This window comes from Protopterus annectens, chromosome 12.part0 (assembly GCF_019279795.1).
Source record: "Protopterus annectens isolate FY-2018-M chromosome 12.part0, PAN1.0, whole genome shotgun sequence".
In the NCBI taxonomy this organism is placed as follows: Eukaryota; Metazoa; Chordata; order Ceratodontiformes; family Protopteridae; genus Protopterus; species Protopterus annectens.
The window spans coordinates 1,235,038,260-1,235,062,177 of record NC_056746.1 but is presented as its reverse complement, the minus strand read 5'-3'; the positions used below and the strand labels follow the sequence as shown (position 1 = coordinate 1,235,062,177).

General features: G+C 43.6%; 1 protein-coding gene across 1 annotated transcript in view; it reads left to right on the top strand.

Moving 5' to 3' along the window:
• ZNF341 (zinc finger protein 341) overlaps nucleotides 1-23,918 on the top strand; it is a 1,063,660-nt gene that overhangs the window by 155,239 nt on the left and 884,503 nt on the right. The window contains exon 3 of the mRNA XM_044089011.1: nucleotides 16,126-16,316. Within this exon, the coding sequence (XP_043944946.1) occupies nucleotides 16,126-16,316 (191 nt within the window). The remainder of the gene's footprint in view (nucleotides 1-16,125; nucleotides 16,317-23,918) is intronic.

Sequence of the window (23,918 nt, the reverse complement as noted above, 5' to 3'; positions counted from 1 at the left end):
AGCAGCTTCCCAAAGATCCCCTTCTGCATGTTCTTGGTTCAGGCAATCCTTCTGTGACAAAGAGAAGGAGATTGTGTGTGTTCTTTGGACTTTCAGGAAGCTTGTCTGCACATCAGAATTCACAAGTGTTCTAAGAGGTTTCTGGACCTTGGTGTCAGAACTGGTCATGACTAGTTCTGGACAGTGCTGCTTGGTCTCATTGCAGCCCCTGGTGGTTTTATCAACTATATGTTTATGGCTATGGGATGCTGTTGCATCTACAGGGAGCACATGCAAGTTTCTCCTCAGTGTATTTTCTTGAGGTCAACTTATCCTGTTGGGAGTTCCTCATCTGTCATTTTTAGTCCCTGGTAGTCACTTGAGTGTCCCCATGTCTGATTTTCAGCTGTTGTCATATGTGATATTCATAGAATGAGCTGGATCTATTGACTTGCAAGCCAGGATTTCCCATAGAGAGGGTTCAGACATTGATTTCAAAAGATTATGTTGTTCTAGGCTGCAGTGTTGTGTTAGCCAGTCACTGTCTCAGAGTACTGGGTGGGAGCCATTCCAATGATCCCCTTGGCCAGGTTTCACATGAGAGTTCTTTAGTGGACACATTAAGTCCAGTGGATGTCCTTCAAGGATGCATCTGCAGTCCTTACAAATGGGTTGTCCTGTCGTCAGGCAGCCCTTCGGTCGGCCGGATTCCAAAGTCTGGGTCTGGCCTCGGCTGGTGTCGCACTTCACCCGACGTCATAGCTGCAGTTCTTCGGGTATAAAGGCATCAGCCGACGCCATTTTCCTCAGTCTTTCTTGCTGCGTGGCTCAAGCAGAAGCTGTTCGCAAGTGCCGGTCGGTCAGACGCAGAGATTACTACTAGCGAATACTACTTCGAAGACTTCTAAAAAGCTAAGTACCCCGTTGGGGACTCTTTCTTGCCTCAGCCGATGTCAGAAAAAGTGAATTGCTGTTTAACTTGTGGGAAACAAATACCTCATAAAGATTTCCACTCTTACTGCTTACCTTGTTTAGGCCCAGACCACCACGTAGCAGCTTGTCTAGCCTGTGCTTCTTTTAACCGACGGACGCTTAGACGTCGGTCGGAGTTTGCTGAGCAGTTTTTCGGCTCTGATTTTGCTTATATTATGCCGTCTGATCCTCCGACTACACAAATATCCAAAAAACGCAAAGAAAAGGACCGACACTCGCGGTCCGCGGTTTCGGCCGAAACCGCGGTTAAGCAAATCATGAGTGTCTCGGTTTCGGCCGAAACCGAGCAAGCGGTTCTTTCTTCAGCCGAAACCATGCCTTCTACCGAGGCCTCTTCTAACCTGGTAGAATCGGCTTCTGAAATCCAACCTGCTGTTGTGGTTTCTCTGGAATTATTGGACACTATTCCCTTGGATATATCAACCCCTGCACGTGGAGCTGCTAGGCCTCCTGCAGCCATGTCCATTAAGGCTTTTGCCAGGGCTAAAGCAGCTAAAGCTACTAAGACTGTGCCTGTTAAGCCCCCCTCTCACAGGCCCAGCTCCAGTTCCCAAATGCTTTCTCTGGCAGAGGATCTCATTTCTTTAATCAGGGGATCCCAACCTCATCCAGACAGGGCCTCGCATCCACCTCCAGAGAAGAGACCTAGAGCAGAGCCCCCCGAGCCAGTGTCCACTGATGATTCCTCTGATGATTCAGACAATACAGACCCTCCAGAGGCTCCTTATTCCCCTTACGAAGACTCTGATGCTGAAGAGTCTATCCCTTCTGCCTCTCCACCTGAGGAATTTTCCTTTGGGGAAACCTTACATGCCATGAGGGAACAATTTCAGTGGCAGGGCCAAGATTTCTCAGACTCCAGGAAAAGGCTTAGAACCTTTTTGCATTTACCACAACACAGGCCTTTAGCTATACCTCCAGTTCTTTCTGTTGTAGATGATGCATTTAATGATGCTTGTACTGCTCCTGATTCATTACCTCCAGCCCCTGCTAAGCCCGATAGGTTCTACAGGGTCCCGAACACACATCACCATTTATACAAGGCTCCTTTTGCAGATCCCGAGACTATCTCCCAGGGGCCTCTACCTCTGCTAAAAATCCCCTCCCCTCTGAAAGGGAATCCAGGTCCTTAGAGAGATGGGGTAAAAAAGTATACACCTCTGCTACTCTGTCAGCTAGGGCCTTGAACTGTCAATTTCATATGATTCAATATCAGGAGTTTATGCTTGATCAGTTAACTAAAAAAGTGTCCTCTGATGAACCTTTAGATAAGAAATATGTTCAGGAAATGATACATAACAGTCAGCAAGTTAGTAACCATTCTTTAAAATGTGGCTATGATGCACTGGAGGCTTCCTTTAGATCAGCCATGACTGGCACAGTTATCAGAAGGCATGCATGGTTGAAAGAACAGGCCTTACCGGACCATGTCAAATCAAAACTATTAGATGCTCCCATGGACAAGGTCAATTTATTTGGTTCTCCTGTACAGCAGGTACTGAAGAAAATGGAAGAGAAGGCAAAATCTGTACAAACAGTGAAAGACTTCTTACAGGTCCAACCTCCAAGGTTTAGCAGGAATTGGCCCTCCAAAAATTGGTCCTTTCCGGACTCCTCTAAAGCACAGAGAGGCAGGAATAGGCGTTCAAGAGGCAGAAATCAATCCAGGGGTGCCTACAGGGGATGCCAGTGGCAGGGCAACAACCAATGAGGCACAGACGCAGCCACCACCACTGCAACAGGACAATCACAGTGACTTGGCTCTGGCACCGCCTACCAGGGAACAACTAGCAGCACCCTTAGGCGGAAAGCTAGCCTTATTTTCAAAGAACTGGCATTACATCACAAGGGACAAGTGGATTTTGCAAACTATAGACCAAGGTTACAGGTTTCATTTCCATACTCTACCAGGAAAAAGAGGAATGCCAAACCTACCACCAAATCAAAAGGCAGAAGCTCTAAAACAAATAGCTCAATTAGTAAGAATGAGAGCTGTGGAAAAGGTACCATCTATGGAACAAGGAAAGGGATTTTACTCCAGACTCTTCCTGGTACCAAGAAAAGAGGAAAAATGGAGGCCTATTCTCGACCTGTCCGCTTTAAACACATTCCTCATTGTTCCAAAATTCAAAATGCTGACTCTACAGCAGCTTCTTCCCATGCTGGGCAAGGAGTCTTGGCTGGTAACTCTAGATCTCAAGGAGGCATACCTGCACGTCCCCATACGACCAAATTGCAGAAGATACCTCAGATTTCTTGCAGGATCAGAGCACTATCAATTCTCAGCATTGCCCTTTGGCTTATCTACTGCGCCCAGAGTGTTCACGAAATGCCTGGCATCAGTAATCGCTCATTGCAGACTTCAGGGAATTCAAATTTATCCTTACCTGGACGACTGCCTGATACAAGCGGACAACAAAAACAAGCTAACAGAAGACTTACAAAGAGTCATTTACTTGCTGCAAGCCCTGGGATATACAGTCAATATAAAAAAGTCAAGGCTGATACCATCCCAAAGAATAACCTTTTTGGGTGCAGAGCTGGACACATCAAAGCAGATGGCATTCCTGACTGTAGAAAAGCAAGAACAACTTCCTCTCTACTTCTTGGCATTAACAAAGCAGAACCATCTAACAGCAAGAAAAGTACTGCAAGCCCTGGGCTTCATGGCATCCTGCATAATTCTGGTCCCTCATGCCAGACTGCATATGAGAAAGCTACAGTGGTACCTGAAGAATTTATGGTCTCAACACAAACACAGCCTAGAAACCAAAATTCCACTAATACCATGCCTGAAGCAAGAGTTCCTATGGTGGGCTCAGGCCTGTCAATCAAACACAGGATTGCCCTTCTACAGCATTCAACCAAGCCAAACCATCACAACGGACGCCTCAGACCTCGGTTGGGGCCCACATGCTGGACAAGTGCATACAAGGCTTATGGACTCAAGATCAGCTGCACCTGCACATAAATCTAAAGGAAATGCTGGCAGTAAAATTGGCAATCCAGACATTCAGACCATTTCTCCAAGAAGGACAGTTGATGATAAGGACAGACAACACCACAGTTATGTGGTACATCAACAAACAGGGAGGCACACATTCTTACCCTCTATGCCGGATGGCACTGGACCTATGGAATGTGGCTCTGAGCTACAACATTGAGTTACAAGCAATTTTTGTACCGGGAAAAGAAAACATTCTAGCAGACATATTAAGCAGAACTACCACGGATGCCCACGAATGGATGCTGCACCCAGACATCTTCAAAGCCATCACAAGAAAATGGGGACTACCACAAATAGACTTATTTGCATCCCCACTCAATCACCAGCTAAAGAAATTCTGCACAAGGACGTACCACCCACTTGCTTGGAAGGTGGACTCCCTATCTTTCAGTTGGAAAAACCTGACAGCATATGCATTCCCACCACTTCCTTTGATGCACAAGGTGCTATTGAAGATCAAAGAGGAACGTCCAAGGATCATTCTGATAGCTCCAGACTGGCCAAGACAACATTGGTACCCATTACTGAGGAACATGTCTCGGGAACAAATGTGGACACTACCCCTGATCCCATTGCTGTTAACACAGAACAACTACAACATCCTGCATCCAAACCTGAAAACTCTGCAGCTGACTGCCTGGAACATTACATAAGAGCAATTAACCCAAATTTATCCGAAAGGGTTAAAGACATTATCCTTGAGGCTCGCAGACCTTCAACAAGAAAGAATTATGCAGCAAAATGGAAAAGATATCTCATTTGGAGCACTGCAAAGGGAATAGATGTGTCACTGGTAAACATAGCCAACATCCTGGAGTACTTGGCAGAGCTCTTCCATACAGGCCTGTCCTATTCTTCCATCAAGATACATGCATCAGCTATTTCAGCAGAATACAGCTTGGATCCTCCTGTCTTCTCACATCCTCTGCTCAGGCAGTTTCTGAGAGGAATTAAAAATGTAAAACCTCCTAGGAAGCCACCATTGCCAGCATGGGACTTGAACTTTGTGCTAGAAAAATTGACACTTCCTCCTTTCGAACCAGCAGCAACAGCAGAATTACAATACTTATCCTGGAAGACTGCTTTCCTGCTGGCAATCACCTCAGCAAGAAGGGTTTCTGAACTACAGGCATTAATGGCAGTGCAACCCTTCCTGATCTTCCATCAAGATAGAGTGTCCATGAGAACAAATCCTACATTTATGCCTAAGGTGGTATCCAGAGTGTCTTTAAACCAGGCTATCCACCTACCTACATTCTTCCCCAACCCACAGAACAGGGGAGAAAGACTGTTGCATACCTTGGATGAGCATAGACAGTTACGCTACTACCTGGACAGGACCAAGTGCAATAGAAAAACTGACCAGCTTCTGGTAGCATATGCAACAGGAAGGGAAGGAAAAGCAATTTCAAAACAGACAATCTCCAAGTGGATAGGAAATTGCATTAGATTTTGTTACTCCTTCCATGGAAAGAAAACTCCAGTGAACATCAGGCCTCACTCCACAAGGGCTACAGCCACTACTACAGCTTTCTTACGAGGGGTGGCTACCAAGGACATTATAGAGGCTGCTACTTGGACCTCCGTGCATACATTTGCCAAGCATTATAATTTACCTCTATACTCTAGATCCCGAGCAGGTTTTGCCACTGCTGTTTTGCAAGGGATCCTAACTACACCATAATCTCTCTCTTTTCCTCCTCCCCTAGTTTGGCTATGGTATTCTACCCATTTGTAAGGACTGCAGATGCATCCTTGAAGGACATAGTACTTTTTTGTACCTACCATAAATGTAGATGTCCGATAGGAATGCATCTGCAGTCAGGATTACCCACCCGCCTTCCCCTCTGTGGTACTCCTAGGGTATTTGCCATCTTTTAGCTAGCTTGGGGGGGATCTATTATGGTGTATTTGTTTGTATATATGTACATACATGCTTATTTTATGTGTTTGCTCTCTACTATTTGGAAACATTGGCATTTATCCAAATTTAGCCATCCAAGAGGGCACCTGGCATCTGGGGCAAGAAACACTGAGGAAAATGGCATCGGCTGATGCCTTTATACCCGAAGAACTGCAGCTATGACGTCGGGTGAAGTGCGACACCAGCCGAGGCCAGACCCAGACTTTGGAATCCGGCCGACCGAAGGGCTGCCTGACGACAGGACAACCCATTTGTAAGGACTGCAGATGCATTCCTATCGGACATCTACATTTATGGTAGGTACAAAACTGTACTTTACAGACTGTGGACTCTGTGGAGCACAAGAGCTGCATATTTGGGCATGCAAGCATCACCCATTATGATGGTAGTATGCTAATGACCTTAGATGTCCTTCAAGGATGCATCTGCAGTCATCACATATGGGTTGTCCTGCCTCAGGCAGCCCTTCGGTCGGCCAGATTCCAAAGTCTGGGTCCGGCGTCGGCTGATGTCACCCTTTCCCCGACGTCAGAGCCTGGGTATAAAGCGCAGCCGACGCCATCTTCCTCAGTCTTTCTTGCCGCGTGGTGCCCGAAGCAGAAGCAGTTCGCAAGTGCCGGTCGGCCAGCTCCTGTAATTCAGCTAAACTGAAGACTTCAAAAGCTAAGTACCCCGTTGGGGACTCTTTCTTGCCTCAGCCGATGTCAGATAAAATTAATAATTGTTTAACTTGTGGGAAACAAATACCTCATAAGGATTTCCACTCTTACTGCCTACCTTGCCTAGGCCCAAACCACGACGTCTCGGCCTGTTCCGCCTGTGCTTCCTTCAACCGACGTACTCTTAGATGTCGGGCGGAGTTCGCAGAGGAATTTTTTGGGGCTAGTTTTGCTTACAATATGCCGTCGGAGACTCCGACTTCACATTTAATAAAGAAACGGAAGGACAAGGACCGACACATGCGGTCCGCGGTTTGGCTGAAACCATGGTCAGGCCTACCGCGAGTGTCTCGGTCTCGGCTGAAACAGAGTCCTTGGTACTTCAGGCCACCGAAACTGTACAACCGACAACCTCGGCCCCGGAGGCCACTACTGTATCGGTTATTGAATCTCCATTAGAATCTGGTGTCCAGGAACCTTCCGACACCATTCCCTTAGACAAAACTACACCAGCACGTGGTGCAGCCAGGCCTCCTGCATCCATGTCTATTAAGGCTTTCACAAGGGCTAAAGCTGCTAAACACTCAAAATCTATGCCTCCCAGGGTTATCCCTCAGGGACCCACTACAGGTTCTCAGATCCTTAGTCTAGCAGAGGACCTTATTTCATTAATTAGGGGCTCACAGCCTCATCCGGACAGGGGCTCTCAACCTTCTACAGAAAAAAGGCCCAGGGTTGAGCCCTCTGATCCCCACTCCTCAGATGAGGCCTCTGATGGCTCTGCTCTCTCGGACTACCAGGAGGAGGCTTTTTCGGCCTACGAGGATTCTGATGCAGAGGAATCTATTCCTTCGGCCTCCCCTCCTGAAGAGCTGCCGTTTGGGGAAACTCTGCACACTATGAAGGAGCATTTCCAATGGCGGGGCCAGAAATTCTCTGATCCAAGGAAGAGATTAAGGACCTTCTTGCATTTGCCTCAGCATAGACCTTTGGCTATTCCCCCTGTTTTGAATGTCATTGGTGATGTGTACTGAGTCTAGCACAATCCCTGACACTCTCCCTCCGGCTCCTGCCAAACCCGATAGGTATTACAGGGTCCCGGAATCAAATCTTTTCTTTTACAAGGCCCACTCTGCTGATCCAGAAACTATTTCCCAAGGCCCTAAAGGGGTTGCAGCTGTCACTACAAAAAATCCTCTCCCCTCTGAAAGGGAGTCCAGGGCTTTAGAGCGATGGGGTAAAAAAGTGTATACTTCTGCTACCCTTTCTATGAGGGCTTTAAATTGTCAATTTCATATGATACAGTACCAAGAGTATTTGTTAAATGAATTGCATAAAAAACTGTCTTCACCTGAACCCCTAGATCGCAAATCAATTCAGGATCTGGTACATAATTCTCAACAGGTTAGCGACCATTTCTTGCAGTGTGGTTATGATGCATTGGAAGCTTCATGTAGGTCAGCTATGACAGGTGCAGTCATACGTAGGCATGCTTGGCTGAAGGAACAATCTCTGCCAGACCATGTTAAAGCAAAGCTTCTGGATGCTCCACTGGAAAAGCAAAAGTTATTTGGCTCCACTGCTCAGGAGGTCTTAAAGAAATTTGAAGAAAAGGCAAAATCTGTACAAACAGTCAAAGATTTTATGCAAGTCCAACCACCAAGATTCAGCAGAAATTGGCCTTCCAAGAACTGGTCCTTTCCAGACACAGAGAGATTTCAGAGAGGCAAGAACAGGCGTGCCAGAAGTAGAGGGCAAGCTAGAGGCTCCTACAGAGGACGTCAATGGCAGCCTCCCAACCAGAGAGGTAGTGCAGGGCCTACAACTGCTGCACAAGGACAGACTCAATGACTTTACTTTGACACCACCAACCAGGGCTCAATTGGAAGCACCTTTGGGCGGAAAGCTTTCCTTATTCTCAGAAAATTGGCACATTATTACAAGGGACAAATGGACACTACAAATAATAGACAAAGGATACAGGTTCCATTTCCACACATTACCGAAAAGAAAAGGCATGCCGGACCTGCCACCAAATCAAAGGGCAGAGGCTTTGAAATAAATCTCCAACTTAATGCAAATGAAAGCAATAGAAAAGGTTCCTCTCTCAGAACAAGGCCAAGGATTTTATTCCAGACTCTTCCTTGTTCCAAGAAAAGAAAAGCAATGGAGGCCTATTCTCGACTTGTCCGTACTAAATACTTCTCATTGTGCCAAAATTCAAAATGCTGACTCTACAGCAACTCCTTCCCATGCTGGGCAAGGGGTCTTGGCTGGTAACTCTGGACCTCAAGGAGGCATACCTGCATGTCCCTATCAGACAAAGCTGCAGAAGATTTCTTGCAGGTTCAGAGCATTATCAATTCTCAGCATTGCCCTTTGGCTTATCTACTGTGCCCAGAGTATTCACGAAATGCCTGGCATCAGTAATTGCACACTGCAGACTTCAGGGGATGCAAATATACCCGTATCTGGACGACTGCCTTATACAAGCGGACAGCCAACAAACTTTGGTAAAACACTTGAATTATGCCATCCACCTTCTTCAGGCCTTGGGATATACAGTCAGCATTCACAAGTCAAGACTTGTACCATCCCAAAGAATAACTTTTCTGGGTGCGAATCTAGACACAACCACCCAAATGGCTTTCCTCACAGAAGAAAAACAGTCAACTACCCGATTACTTCAAAAACCTGTCAAGACAAACTCAGCTGACTGCAAGGAAAATCCTGCAGGCCCTGGGTTACATGGCTTCTTGCATTCTTCTGATTCCTCAAGCAAGGCTACATATGAGGAAACTACAATGGTACCTAAGGAGTTTATGGACTCAGCACAGTCACAGCCTGGAAACTTTGATACCACTCATCCCATGCCTTCAAAGGGAATTTCTGTGATGGGCTCAAGCAAGCCAGTCAAACAGAGGTCTGCCCTTCAGCAAACCAATAGCCAGCCAAACCATTACAACGGACGCTTCAGACCATGGATGGGGAGCGCACATGGAGGGAAGGTGCATTCAAGGACTATGGTCTCAAAAAGAGCTACGCATGCACATAAACCAGAAGGAAATGCTGGCAGTGATACATGCAATCGAGGCCTTCAAGCTATTTCTACATCAAGGCCACCTGCTAATAAGGACAAACAACACCACAGTTATGTGGTATATAAATAAGCAAGGAGGTACCCATTCCTACCCTCTTTGCAGACTGGCAATGAATCTATGGGAACTTTCCTTGACAGTCAGTATAGAGCTGCAATCCCAGTTTGTGCCAGGAAAGGACAATATACTGGCGGACAGCTTAAGCAGGAACACCATGGATGCACACGAATGGATGCTGCACCCAGATATCTTCCATCTCATAACACAATCATGGGGGAGACCGGACATAGGCCTCTTTGCCTCCCAACGCAATCATCAGCTGAAGAAATTCTGCTCAAGGACATACCACCCACAAGCATGGAAAGTGGACGCCCTCTCTTTCAGCTGGAGAACTCTAACAGTGTATGCATTCCCACCCCTTCCATTAATGACCAAGGTCCTACTGAAGATCAGGGCAGAGCAGCCATGAGTGATTCTGATAGCTCCGGACTGGTCAAGACAGCACTGGTACCCATTGCTAAAGAGTATGTCACGGACGAAACCATGGCTTCTTCCACAATGGCCGCTTCTCCTGACACAGCACAATTACAAAACTCTGCATTCCAACCTGAAAACATTGCAACTAACTGCCTGGAAAATACCTTGATTCATCACCAGGATAAGCTATCCAAGAGAGTGAAGGATATCATCATGGAAGCTCGCAGGCCTTCCACAAGAAAGGCATACTCAGCAAAATGGAAAAGATTTCACACCTGGAGCACCTCAAAGGGCCTAGATGCAAAAGTTATGAACATGGCACATATCCTGGAATATTTGACTGAAATGCTCCACAATGGCCTGTCTTACTCTTCCATTAAAATTCATGCTTCAGCAATTTCAGCAGAGTACAATACTGATCCACCTGTCTTCTCTCATCCTCTCCTAAGACAGTTTCTAAGAGGAATTAAAAACATTAATCCTCCAAGGAATCCACCAGTGCCTACTTGGGACCTTAACTTTGTGTTGGAAAAGCTAACACTGCCTCCCTTTGAACCAGCAGCATCTGCAGAACTACAGTTCCTGTCTTGGAAGACTGCTTTCCTTCTGGCCATAACCTCAGCAAGAAGAGTATCTGAGTTACAGGCCCTCATGGCAGTGCAGCCATTTCTTATCTTCCATCAAGACAGAGTCTCTTTGAGAACCAATCCTTCATTTATGCCAAAGGTGGTATCCAGGGTCTCATTAAATCAAGCCATTCACCTGCCTACCTTCTTTCCAAATCCACAAAACAAAGGGGAAAAGCTTCTGCACACCCTGTACATACACAGACAGTTGCGCTACTACTTGGACAGAACTAAAAGTTACAGAAAAACTGACCAGCTGTTTGTAGCATATGCCACTAGTGCACAAGGAAAAGCAATTTCAAAACAGACAATTTCTAAATGGATAGGAAATTGCATTTGTTTTGTTACTCCTTTCATGGAAAAACTGTGCCAGCTAACATTAGACCTCATTCGACCAGAGCCACAGCCACCTCCACAGCCTTCTTAAGAGGGGTGGCTACCAAGGACATTTTAGAAGCTGCTACATGGAGCTCTGTGCATACATTTTCCAAGCATTACAATTTACCTTTATATTCCAGATCCAGAGCAGGCTTTGCTACGGCAGTCCTGCAGCGGATTTTAGCTACACCATCCTTTTCATAGATCCTCCACCCCCAGATTGGCTATGGTATTCTACCCATATGTAATGACTGCAGATGCATCCTTGAAGGACATAGTACAGTTTTGTACCTACCATAAATGTAGATGTCCGATAGGTATGCATCTGCAGTCAGGTTTACCCTCCCTCCTTCCCCTCTGTGGTATTTATTGGGTACTTAACCCCAGCAAGCTATGAGAGGGATATCTATTATGGTGTATTTGTTTTATATCTATATATATATATATATATATATATATATATATATATATATATATATATATATATATTTATGCATATATATTTCTGTGCATGTTTGGAATTTATTGCATTTCTCCAAATTTAGCCTTCCTTAGAGGGCACCTGGCATCTGGGGCAAGAAAAACTGAGGAAGATGGCGTCGGCTGACGCTTTTATACCCCAGGCGCTCTGACGTCGGGGAAAAGACGACATCAGCCGCCGGACCCAGACTTTGGAATCCGGCCGACCGAAGGGCTGCCTGAGGCAGGACAACCCATATGTGATAACTGCAGATGCATACCTATCGGACATCTACATTTATGGTAGGTACAAAACTGTACTTTTCCACCCCCGCCCCAATCCAGCCAGCTGTCACCATCAGTACATCAGTGGTGGGTGAAGCATTTCAGTGGCAGACAGTTGAGGGAGTGTAGACATTTGAGGAACTGATGTCATAACGGTGTGCTAGAAATTAAGGCAATTCTTTCCATAAAGTGTTTAAGGAGTCACTGGATCCAGGGGTCCTATCCATGCAGACCAGCAATACCTTAGCCATAGAAAATAGCCGCATGTAGCCGCCTTTGTCTTGTGAAATTGTGGGAATGGGCCATGGCTGCAGGTGACTTTCTAGCCCTCGTTTGACAGACGTAGTCCACAAGACCAGGCTTCTTTGAGCCAGAGTGATCATCATAGTGCCAATTCGGCCCTGGCTGGTCTGGTTCCTCTCGCTTACTGTTATTTCTTGGAGAAAAGCATTTTCTTAAACACAACCAAAACCCCATTTTCTCATTCCTTGAGCAGGTTTCAGCTGGATATTGACATTATGATGTTCACAGCTTGGTTTCTTAGTTCAGTAGTTAGTGATTTTGCTTTTTAAGACAAGGCTGTGTCTTTCATCTCCTCTACCCAAAAGTCCAGCATGAGAAGAACATATTTGGGCAAGTGGTTGCATTTTAGACCTTTTTTTTTTTTTTTGCTCAAGTCCTAGCTGCTTTAGACTGTTACTTGCATCTTTGATTGAGGTTAACACTGTTCTTGTGTCATTGTTCATTTGGGCAACATCTTCAATTTATATTGGTCATATCTTGTTCTTTCTTGCCATTGGGCATCTACCTTTTGAGGCTGGTCTTTGTGAGCCAGTACCTCTGTAGCAGTTGTACTTTGTACTAGAAAAATGAACCACGCCTCCTTTCGAACTCTCCAGTTCTGCAGAGCTCAAATTTGTGTCATGTAAGACTCTCTTCTATTGCCATCAACTCTCTTCTCTGAGGATTTTTGAAGAGCACACCTTGTCTCCACATCTTTACATGATTTTCCCCTCATGATCATGGTTTCCTTCAGAATAATCCCTCTTTTATGCCTAAGGTGGTTATGACAGTTTCTCTCATTTCAGCCATTCATTTGTGTCTTTTTACTTCAGTGTTTTGTCTGTGGAAAATACTTGAACTGTGTAGATGTTTATAGGCTGTTACATTATAATTTGGACAAGACTATGTCTGTCATGAGATGCTTACATTTTGTTTCCTTTAATTCTAAGTCATGAGGCCAAATGTTTTCCAAAGCTTTCTTGGAAAACGTTTGGAAACATTTTCCAAACAGTCTTCAGTGGGTGGCTCTATCTCTGTATTTGCTTCTTCTGCATCTCCCATGGGAAGCAGTTGCCTGTTTTATTTAGGGGGTCTTACCATTAGTGCAGTTAACTGCCTTGTTGGCCTGCTTCTGGAATGCTTCACTGGATAATGAATGTGTATCCACTGCTTGGGTGTCCTTTGCAGAGCACTGTAAGATAGATTTGGCATAGAGCTTCTTGTGGAACCAGTGTAATTGGGTATATTTTGACCTAAGTGGTCTCATCAGGCTTGGGATGCTGTCCTAGAGTTTACGGAGGATAAACAAGTACTGGATGCTACCAGATCTTTAGGATTGGGTCTGTCCTCTTAGTGACCCATCCCTCTTTCTGTTGACTTGATTGTGTGTGCTAGTCTATGGAAGTACTGTTTTTGTAACACCTTTATTGAGTTATCACTTGTGACGCAGGCAAATTTACATTTATATAAAAGTAATCAAACTGTGTTAACAAGTTCACGTTTAGAAACATTATACTTCCCATAAACCTAAGCAACATAACGTAAATTGTTCAATTCCTACTCCCCCTTTTTTTAAACCAAAAACATCTTAAGACATAGACAATTATACATTTATATAAATGAAAACAAAACACAGACACAATCCTAGTTGCAAGCATTTTACATCACAAACATACTGAGACACTCCCAGTTGCAAACATACATTGCTTATAATCTACCCAATCATTTTCAGTCAAATGTTATGGAGCTCATTTAAGATCTGCCTTCTTTTAAACCTCATTCCTCTCCTGTATGTATTGTTCCCACAATTCCCGTTTTTTTCCTATGTAATTTGCTCCTACCCTTTTCTAAGGATCTCATTTCCAGTTGTTTTATCTCTGTTACTATATTCACTACTACTAGTATAGTTGGTTTAGATTTTCATTTCCACTTTCTAGTAATTGCTTTTCTGGCCTCCACCATAATTAGACATGGCAAGGCCTTACCATGTCTAGGCAATTCCAATTCTGTAGCTCAGAAAAATTATCTCCCTTGTCACACCAATCTGTCCAGCCAGCGTCTCTGACAGTGCATCCTTCAGGGAATCCTTAAAGTCTGCCAGTTCACTGCACTCCCACAAAATATGTTCCTAATTACCTCTTTGTTCCCCACCACACCTCCAACATTTGCCGTCTACCTGAGGAAAAATTCTCTCGAGTCTTCTTGGGGTGTAAAAATATCTATGCAAACACTTCCCAAACAAAAATCCTAAATCTTGTATATTTTGTTGCATGATTGGGAGACATGCATATATCCTTCCATTACTTTGTGAATTGCTTATCCAAGCTTTCTTCACAATCCTTTCTAACCTCCTGTGATTGATTCTTATAGTTATCATGCAGTATTTTATATGTTCTACTAATAATTATTTTTTTAATGGCAGCTTCTCTTCTAGATTCCACTAAAAACTCTACCAGTGTTGGTCTTTCATTTAGGGCTCCCCTATTCCTTTCTGTCTATATTCTGATATCAATCCTTGATATGGAAGACTATCTCTAACCTGCAGTCCAAATAAATTCTTGGCATCTTTCCATTCTATCATATTTCCCTCTCTACTTATTTGCTCTCAATGTCTTGGTTTCTTTCCCAATTTTCTCCAATAAATTCCAGCCCCCTCTTGCCTATTGTCTGTATCCCTAATTGCAGTCATCCCTATTGGCAGAATCTCCTTTCTCCATTCCAGAGTTGAATTAGTTCTTGCATCTGCATTAGATCTGAGCAAGAGAGCTGACATATTGCATTATGGGACTGGATGAGGGGTATAGCAATCTAGGAAAGTTTGGAGTGATGAGCAGTCCTAATTCATGCATCCTTAATGTTAGAGGTTACTGAGGATTGATGCACATTTACAGATCTATTGTTAATTTTTATTTCAGTATTAATGCCAGTTGAAATTGTTGAACACTTTTGTCTTAGTTAACATTTTGCAGCTGTTGTGCTGCTAGAACCATCCTTCCTGTTTTTTTTTTTCTGCAAAATTGACATCATTCAACACAATTTCATCATATGTTCAATTATAAGTACAGTCTATGACCACCTTTCACTGGTTAACATTTGCTAGGTTTTTGACCGATAAAATGGAGGTAGTGACATTTAATACATGTTCAATAGTCTAGATAAAAGCTGTAATAACTGTGATCCATAGAGAATTTGCTGAGTTACGTTTGTAATTATACAACTGATCGTGTCGGTATCCGTGAATATTATCGTACCAGAAAAGTTGCTACAGAATACTTATGAAGTCTTCCTACTTGCTTTGGATGTATTTTTCACCCCATTTTCCCTTCTTCTCTGTTATTCATTTTATTCCCATGCATAATTTTATTCCCCTTTCTCTCTCATTCCCCATCTGTTATATATATAAATGTGTATATGTAATTGCCACCATATTGAGAAAATTGATAAAGATTAGTTAAAATATATTTTTATGTAGTTTTAGCAATGTGACACTTCTCAGATTTGACTTTTTCCCAAAGTTGGTGCAGATACAGAGAAGTGAGAGCAGCTAATTGTGGGAGGTGGCTTGTCCATATTTCACTCAAGGCAATTTTTTTTGTTACATTTTATATTTTACAATATTTGTTCTACAGAATTTTTTGAATTGTCCCACCAATGAAACTGGACTTGACACGTGCCATATCCTTTTGTTCTGCTGATATTCTGAAGGATGCAGAATAAGAATTTTTTTATATATTATTTAAATAAAGTTACTTACTGATGAGCATGTTGCACAGTTTATCGAAAAAGGCAGTAATTGGTGAACATTTTGTTTTGTTTACAGTGAAATCTGGAGAGACCTGAACATGTATGCTAGTCTATGGAAGTACTGCTTTTTTTTTTTTTTTTTTTTGGTCTGGTGCATTTTCTTTTGTATTGAATTATGTCTATTAATTGGTAATTGCTTTCTTTTTCCTTGTAGATGATGAAGATGTCTTTTTATGTGGGAAATGCAAAAAACAGTTTAATTCCTTGCCTGCATTTGTTATCCATAAGAGAGAGCAGTGTCAGGGGAATGCAGCCTCTGTCTCTTCAGTGTCATTGGCCTCTAATAATGTTTACCAACCTCCATCAGTAACTGCAGTGCAGTCACCTCATGCAACCAACCGACAGGTACAAAAATAAATATATAAACATTGGTTCATTTTTTGAATACAGTTTGTTGTGGAGAGTTGGAGTATTAAACTTGTATAGTTTTCTTACAGCAGGCAATGAGAAGTGGGTAAGTGCAAAAAAAAAAAAAAAGACCTGCTGTAGTAGGATTGGGAAGTGGGTACTGTGGTATAGATGAAAATGTTTATGAACCAGTGCAAACAGCCTGAGAACTAACACTCTGGATTTGACTTTGAGGTTTTCAGGCTGGTTGCTGCTTTGGATTTTTTGTTTATAACTGAATGTGTGGTGCACTAAGAGCCATGACTGTGGCATACTCTCTTTGGTTGAAAAGCTACAAAAAGGGTGTATAGGTTGTAGAAGATGTAAAATAATCCTGGATTTGGAAGTGCATGGGTATCTCGAAGAGGAAGAAGAATGGCTGAAGGTATTGTGTACCATTCCGGAAACAAGTGCTGAAACTACTGTCTACAGCATATGGATTTCTGGCCTGGGGGAAGAACTGGACTTGGAGACTTGCCATCACTAAGGGAAAGTAAGATCTCATTGGTTGTATTTTAGCAAACTAAAGTTACCAGTCAAGAGTAAGACTGTTGATGCCTGTATTTGAGTGGTCTTTCTCTTGTTGATCCTCATTTAATGTTATGAGGCTTGGAGAAGCTGTGGTTTTGGGGTTTGTTTAACAGTTGAGAAAACTGTGTCCTTAGTTCCCTGTATTTTAGTGCAGTACAGGGTGACATGATGATGAGGCAGAGATGGGTCTCGTGGGAGCAAAACTAATGGACTTTGGTGGGTCATTTGTTTTAAAGAACTGCAGGATTACCACAAAAACAGAATGATGATTTCCAAGGTAAAAACGAAAATAGGCACATAAAGCACAACTGGTAGACATTTTTTTGAAGTGAGTAACCATAAGTTGGCTCTGCCTGCTGTGGTTTTCATCACAACTTTGCTCAGACAATCCAAGTTCAACTGCAGACCAGGGTACTAGAAGAGCAAGTCTTGGACGCATGGAACTGAGTAGCTGGTATTAGTTCACCTCTTCATAATGTAGAAAGTCATTTGAATCCTGCCACAGGTACACCATCTGGGAAAATCCATTGTTGGTCTCTTATCTTACAAGGACTCTGGGTTGGCTGGAGGTGGTTGCAAGGTTGTCCAAGGAGTGCTTATACTCCAGACAGATACTGCAGATGTAGCGAAACATGTATTTGCAGAAGCTGTATGCTCTGTTTTACTTTTCCCTCTTGGCAACATCCAGTGGCAGAAGTTGGGAAGAGTGAATGAACAATCTGGGGTCATGACTTTGATGACCAGAGTTGGGATGGGGTGAGAGGCAGGGGCCAAAATAGGAGTAACTAACTGTTAAATGGAAATGACCATTATATTAATCTAGGGAAGTGGAAAAGACCAGTAGAAAAAGATGTGTAGCACATGTATGAGAAAAATTTAGCAGGTAGGCTTGTGTATTAAATGACAACTAAATCAAAATACTTAAGCATGCATTTTCCCAGTGCTTTGATGTTTTCTGCTGTACTAATGTCCTTGGATCATGACTGAAATCACTGTTGCAGTACTCCAAACAAATGCGGTTTATACCTCCGATGTCTGGCTGGTGAAATAAAGCGTACACCTTCCCAGTAGCATAAGTCCAATGCATGGCCTTATCTCGCAAACATAGGGATATACAAGCAGACATATGAGCGTAAATCCTGCAACTGTCTCATTGCCAGCCAAAATGACAGGCGCACATCTGTTGGTCTGATCTTCACATGTTCATTTGTCTTGCAAGCCTTCTTAGATTCAGATAAATGCCCTGTTGGGAACCTGCATTCTTCAAACTATTTTGCTGTGATTTTCAGATGTCAGCTAGAAAGGGTAAGGGTGAGTGCGGCTGACAGATTCCCTTCAATGATTTTCATACTTGGTGTCTTTTCTGCTTAGGAACAGAACATGACTAGACTCTACTAGTCCTTTGTTCCCAAGACATTGAGCTCCCTTTGTCTTTGTTAAACATGTTCTTAAGGATCCAATGACTGAAGAGTTTGTCCCAGTTGAAGATGGCAGATCCCACCACTCCTGACATACCTTCTGCACCTAAGAAGAAACTCAAAAGGCCTAGGCCTGAGACTTGGTCTGCTCAGTCTGATTCAGATGAACCTACAGTGGACACAGAACCTGCCGCCCATTGCACTCTACCTCCGATACCCTCTATTGCAAACCAGTTGAAGGCCTGTAAGACATCAGAGGACTGTGTGTCTGAAGACACTGTTACTGGAACTGAGAAGGAAGAACTGTGGATCATTGTCTTAGAGGACTGGAAGGCATTCTGCAAACATTACTAAGGGAAGAGATTCCTGTAACCTGAAATATCTCTGGGGTCAGAGCCTCTGCGCATGATTCAAGCAGATGTCACCCCAAAGAAAAAGTGAGAAAAGACCAAACGTGTTACTTGTACTCCCCCTTCTAGGGAGAAGGAGTGGACGGACTTTCCTCAGGGCCTGTTCAAGGCTCTTATGGTTCTTAAACCTCTTTCCTTTTCAGGTCTTCCTCCCACTCCACAGAAAATTACAGTGGAGTCTTCCGAGGAGCAGGCCTCAGATTCTGATGACCATTCCTCAGCTTACTCCTGTCATATTCAGTGTCCTTGCCAGATGCCCTCTGTTGATGAGGATTCTCTCTCTGTCCTTATTCCACTGTAGAAGAGGCATCCTTCAGAGAGACCATTATAAACTTGATAAATCATTTTGAGTTGGGGTCTAAGCAAATCTCTGATGTCCAAAAGAGATACTTATAGTCTGTTGTAAGTGGATACTCTAGCCCCTTCCCCTGTCCCTTCAGTCCTAGAGGCCTTTTTATACAACTTTGCATCCACATCTACTGCTTCTGATTGTCAGCCTTCAGCTCCCAAAATGCCAGACAGATTCTGCAAGGTTCCAGGTGACTTTAAATTCATTTTTAAGAATTATGTAGCTGGATTTTCAGTAGTTTACTTAGCCTTAGACAAACCATGTAGGCTACTGCCATATGCTAATGCTTTCCCATCACACAAGGACAGCAGGGCTATGGATAGATAGGGAAAATATCTATACTTCTACCTTGGCCTTCAGGGCAATTAACTGTCAGATCCAGGTGACCAAGTATCCCTTATCTATTTATCTGAGCAAAGCTGTGGCTGATGTGGAATAAACTCCAAGCAATAAATTTCACTTTTGGTAAATCAAGCCAGGCAAGTAGCTATGCATACTATCAATTGCAACTATGATTCTGTTGAGGCTTCTTCCAGAGTAGGTGGTTCAGTCATTTGTTGATATGCCTGGTTGTGAAACCAGCCCCTGCCAGAATAGTTCAAGGCTAAACTCCTAGATGTCCCCTCAACAGGGACCTTTTATTTGGTTCACAGGCAGCTACCGTGTTGAAAGTCTTGCAAGAGCAAAGTAAGACTATGAAGGACTGCAGACAAATCATTCTTACCTCTGTGCCCACATACCAGAGGAGTTACCAGCCTAGCCCATTTCCTTTGTCAGAAGGGAACATAGGCCTTCTGAGAAAACAAGAAGGCACCCAGAGAAAGGTTTCCAGAAAAGCTTGAAAGGGACCTCCTATCTGGAATGTCTCTCTTCACAGATTAATCTCTCTACCTTCCAACCCCCCCCCCCCCCATTCTATCTTTGCTTTGTCAAAAAGAGTTGCTCTTTCTATTACAAATTGGGAAAAGATTACCACAGACAGGTGGGTACTCATTATTGTCAAAAAAGGTTACAGTATGTCCTGGAAAGAACGGCTTCCCTTCAAAGTCGTTCCACCTCTGCCCCACAACCAGTTAAAGCTTCTCACTCCCATCCTTTGGAGATTACAGTCCCAAGGCACCACAGAACCAATTCCCCCTGAGTTTATGAGACAAGGGTTCTACTCCAGACTGTTCCTTGTACCAAGAAAAGGACAATGGAGACCCATACTGGATCTCTTCCCAACTCAATTATTTCCTCAAGGTAGCCAGTTTGAGAATGCTGTTTCTTCAGACCTTTCTACCCTTTATCCTTCTGCAGGCCTTTCTAGTATCTCTGGATTTAAAGGATGCCTACCTGCATATCTCTGTGTGCCTTTCTTGCAGGAAATTCCTGAGATTCTGTATTGGCTTATCACATTTTCAGTTTACTGCTTTGCCTTTTGTGCTGTCTACAGCCCTCAGAGTATTTAGAAAGTGCCTAGCCCCAGTTATAGGTCTTTGCAGAACTCGGGAAATACAGATATTCCCCTTCCTAGATGATCTGCTAATGCAGGCCTCTTCTCCTCAGGTCTTACTACAGCATCTCGTGTTCACTGTCACCTTCCTACAACAACTGGGATTCACTGTTAATTTCAGGAAATCTTTCTTTCTTACACTCCACTGAGGTTCTAGTTGATTTGGCTTGCAGACTAGTCACAAAAAGCATGCAGGCCTTCTGGTCCCAGAAAAAAATGCAGAGCCTCACTACTTACTTCCAGTCTCTGTCTTCTCTCCAAGCTTGCTCAGCCATGGAGATTCCAGGACACTGATTCCTGGCAGCAACCATACCAATGCTTCCATTGGTTGGGTTGCATATGAAGAAAATTCATTCATACTTGAAAAATGTATGGGATCCCTACACTTTCCCTGGACACACAAATCCCTCTCATGCCTTAGGAACACAGGTGCCCTTCAAGTTCCAGACCCCAAGTCAAGTGCTGCACACTGATGTCTCAGATGAAGCTGGGGGAGCATGGATGGAATTCCACAATGTATGGGGTTGTTGGCAATCCAACCTCAAAGTGCACATCAACCTGAAAAAGATGAGCACCCTCATTCAGATGCTACAAGTCTTCACCTACCTCTGGAAACCAGAGCCTGTAACAGTATTCACAGAAAACCCAGCAGTCATGTGGTATATAAGCAAGGATGAACCAAATCTTACCAGTTATGCAGGTTGGCTCAGATAACTTGGGACCTAGCCATCAAGACAGATGTGTCTCTCTAAGCAGTATACCTCCTGTTGCAGGACAACATCCTGGCAGACTCTCTTAGCAAGTCCACTGAAGACCTACACAAATGGCTGCTCAACAAACGGGTCTTCCTAGACAAAGTCCACAGGTGGTGAACACCACAGATAGTTATTTGCCCCGGAGAGCAACAAAACAGCCCCCCCCCCTTTTGCACCAGGACTTTTTACCCCTTGGCTTGGAGGACAGATGCATTATCCTTCTGGCGGACAGGGAAGTTTCTTTTTGCCTTCCCTCCACTTCCCCTGCTACCAGAAGTTCTAATAAAGATCCAAAAAGAAAAGCCAAAAATTCTACTGGTGACTCTCTTTTGGTCAAGGCATCAGTGGTTCCCCTTCTCTGTCACTTAGCCAGGGGCAATCATTACAAAGGGTACATGATCACATAGCAGAAGGACTTATTGCTTCATCCCAACCAATCGTCCCTCAAAGTAAGTCTATGGATGATAGGATTCTGATCACTGCCAGACACCAGCTTTCTTAGAATATGCTCTGAGATCTCTTTGAGGCAAGGAGTCCCACCACATGCATATTCTACATAGCCAAATAGAAGAGATTTTAGGTATGGTGTCAAGCAAACTATCAGGACTCTATATAAAATCATAGGTCCCTCTTGTATTACCCTGTTTGTATGAGCTCATGAAACGCTGTCTGGCTTATTCTTCCTTTGAAGCCCACTTTTCAGCCATTTTGGCCTGTCTTCCCCTCAATTTGCCTGTTATGTATAGGCTTGAGGTTAAACTATTTTTAAAAGGGGGTCTGCACTTAAATTCTCTAATAAGACTTGTGCCCCCCCTCCCCCGAGACCTCAACTTTGTGCTGGAAAAGCTCACTCTGCCTCCCTTTGAACCAGACACTTTACTGTCAATTTCTGCACCTAGGAAACACATTTTTATTGCTGGCTGTTACTTCTGCTAGGAGAGTGTCAGAACTACAGGCACTCAAAGCCATTTTTTCCTTTCTTATTTTCTATAAAGGCAGTGTGCCTGTAAGAGTCGGCTCCTGTTTCATACCAAAAATGGTAAAAAAGATGTCCCTCAACCATGCCATCCATCTGTCTACTTTTATTCCAATCCACAGAACAGGGATGAAAGACTACTTCACTCCCTAGATGTATACAGACAGTTAAGATTCTTTCTGAACAAGACTAAATATTCGTAAGTCTGGCCAACTATTTGTCTCTTTCATTGACTCTCAGCTGTGCCAGCCAGTGTACAAACAAACTATTGAAAGCTAGATTTGTAAGTCCATTTCTTTGTTACTGGCACCATGGAAAATCCTTGCCCACTTTCCCAAGGGCTCACTCTACTAGGACGGTAGCCTCTTCGGGGTGGGGGACTTCTACAAAGGGTTAGTTTCCAGAATCATCCTGGAAACTGCTACTTGGTCATCTTTGCACAATTCCACTAAATACAACAGAAATTATGCCTTTTCCAGGTTGAGGATGGCCTTCTCCACGTTAGTCATTTCTAGCCTCTTGGACAGTTGTTGCCATTCCCAACCATCCTCCCTTCTGTTCCATTAAGTTTTTTAAATCGCCCATCTGTTTGGAATACTGCAACAATGATTTCAGTCCGTTCATAGCACAGTTGTGTAAGAACTTACCATAACAATAGATGTCCTGCTGTTACGCTACTGCTTTCACCTTTTCTTGCCAATTTCTTTCTTAGGACATAGGGGGCCTCCTGTTCTCATGCTGTGTTCCCCCTCCCTGATTACTTGCCTCTCGAAGGTCTTCAGGCTACTGGTTTGGAAATATTCTGAAGATTATTGCTTCTGCTGCTGCTAATATACCCCTGCACATGTGAGCTGAGGTCATACTTGGAATATATGCTACTAGGATGGTGGTTTAGGTATTGATAGCCTGGTCGGACATCAGTGTCGAAATCCATCTGTTTGGGATACTACAGCAGTGATCAGTAGGACATCTTCTGTTTAAGTTCTTACACGACTGTACAATTTTTAAGTCTTCTTTTTAAATCCCAGTGTGGTGTAATGTGTGTGGGTGGGGCAAGGGGAGACGACTGCCATATCATGTGATTTTGTTATTGTTTATCTCCTTAACAGTAATTAGGGTAATGACACATTCTCTGTAGTCTTATATCTCCATTTCCAGTGGAAATACTGTGGCTTTCTTCTTTTCTTTTTTTTTGTGTATTACCCCAACTGGCAAGTGTCCTTTGTTCTGTTTCAGTGAATCTGTTTGATTCCGCTTGTGCTTGTCGTACTAAATGTCCTTTGAATGCATTTGACCAATGTGTTTTAAATGAATGCTAATGTATTTGCTTTAGTTCAGGCTCAGAATTTAGGTCCAGGCACTCTTTCTAGCCTGGGTGTGAAGCTGTCTGTCTGTGACTGGTAACGTACAACTGCTGTCTCTACCCATGTTTGACTTGCTTTATAGCCGGTGGTTGTTGTTAGACTGATTCATTTGCCCGCATAATGTGTTTTGTTGTGCAGTTCTTATAGGGAGGTGCTGTTCTCCTTTTTTTTTTTTTTTTTACTTACCTCAACCAACAACTGCATTCTTGATTTAGCAGACACTGACAAATACCACAAAAAATAACACAGGATATCTGGATAA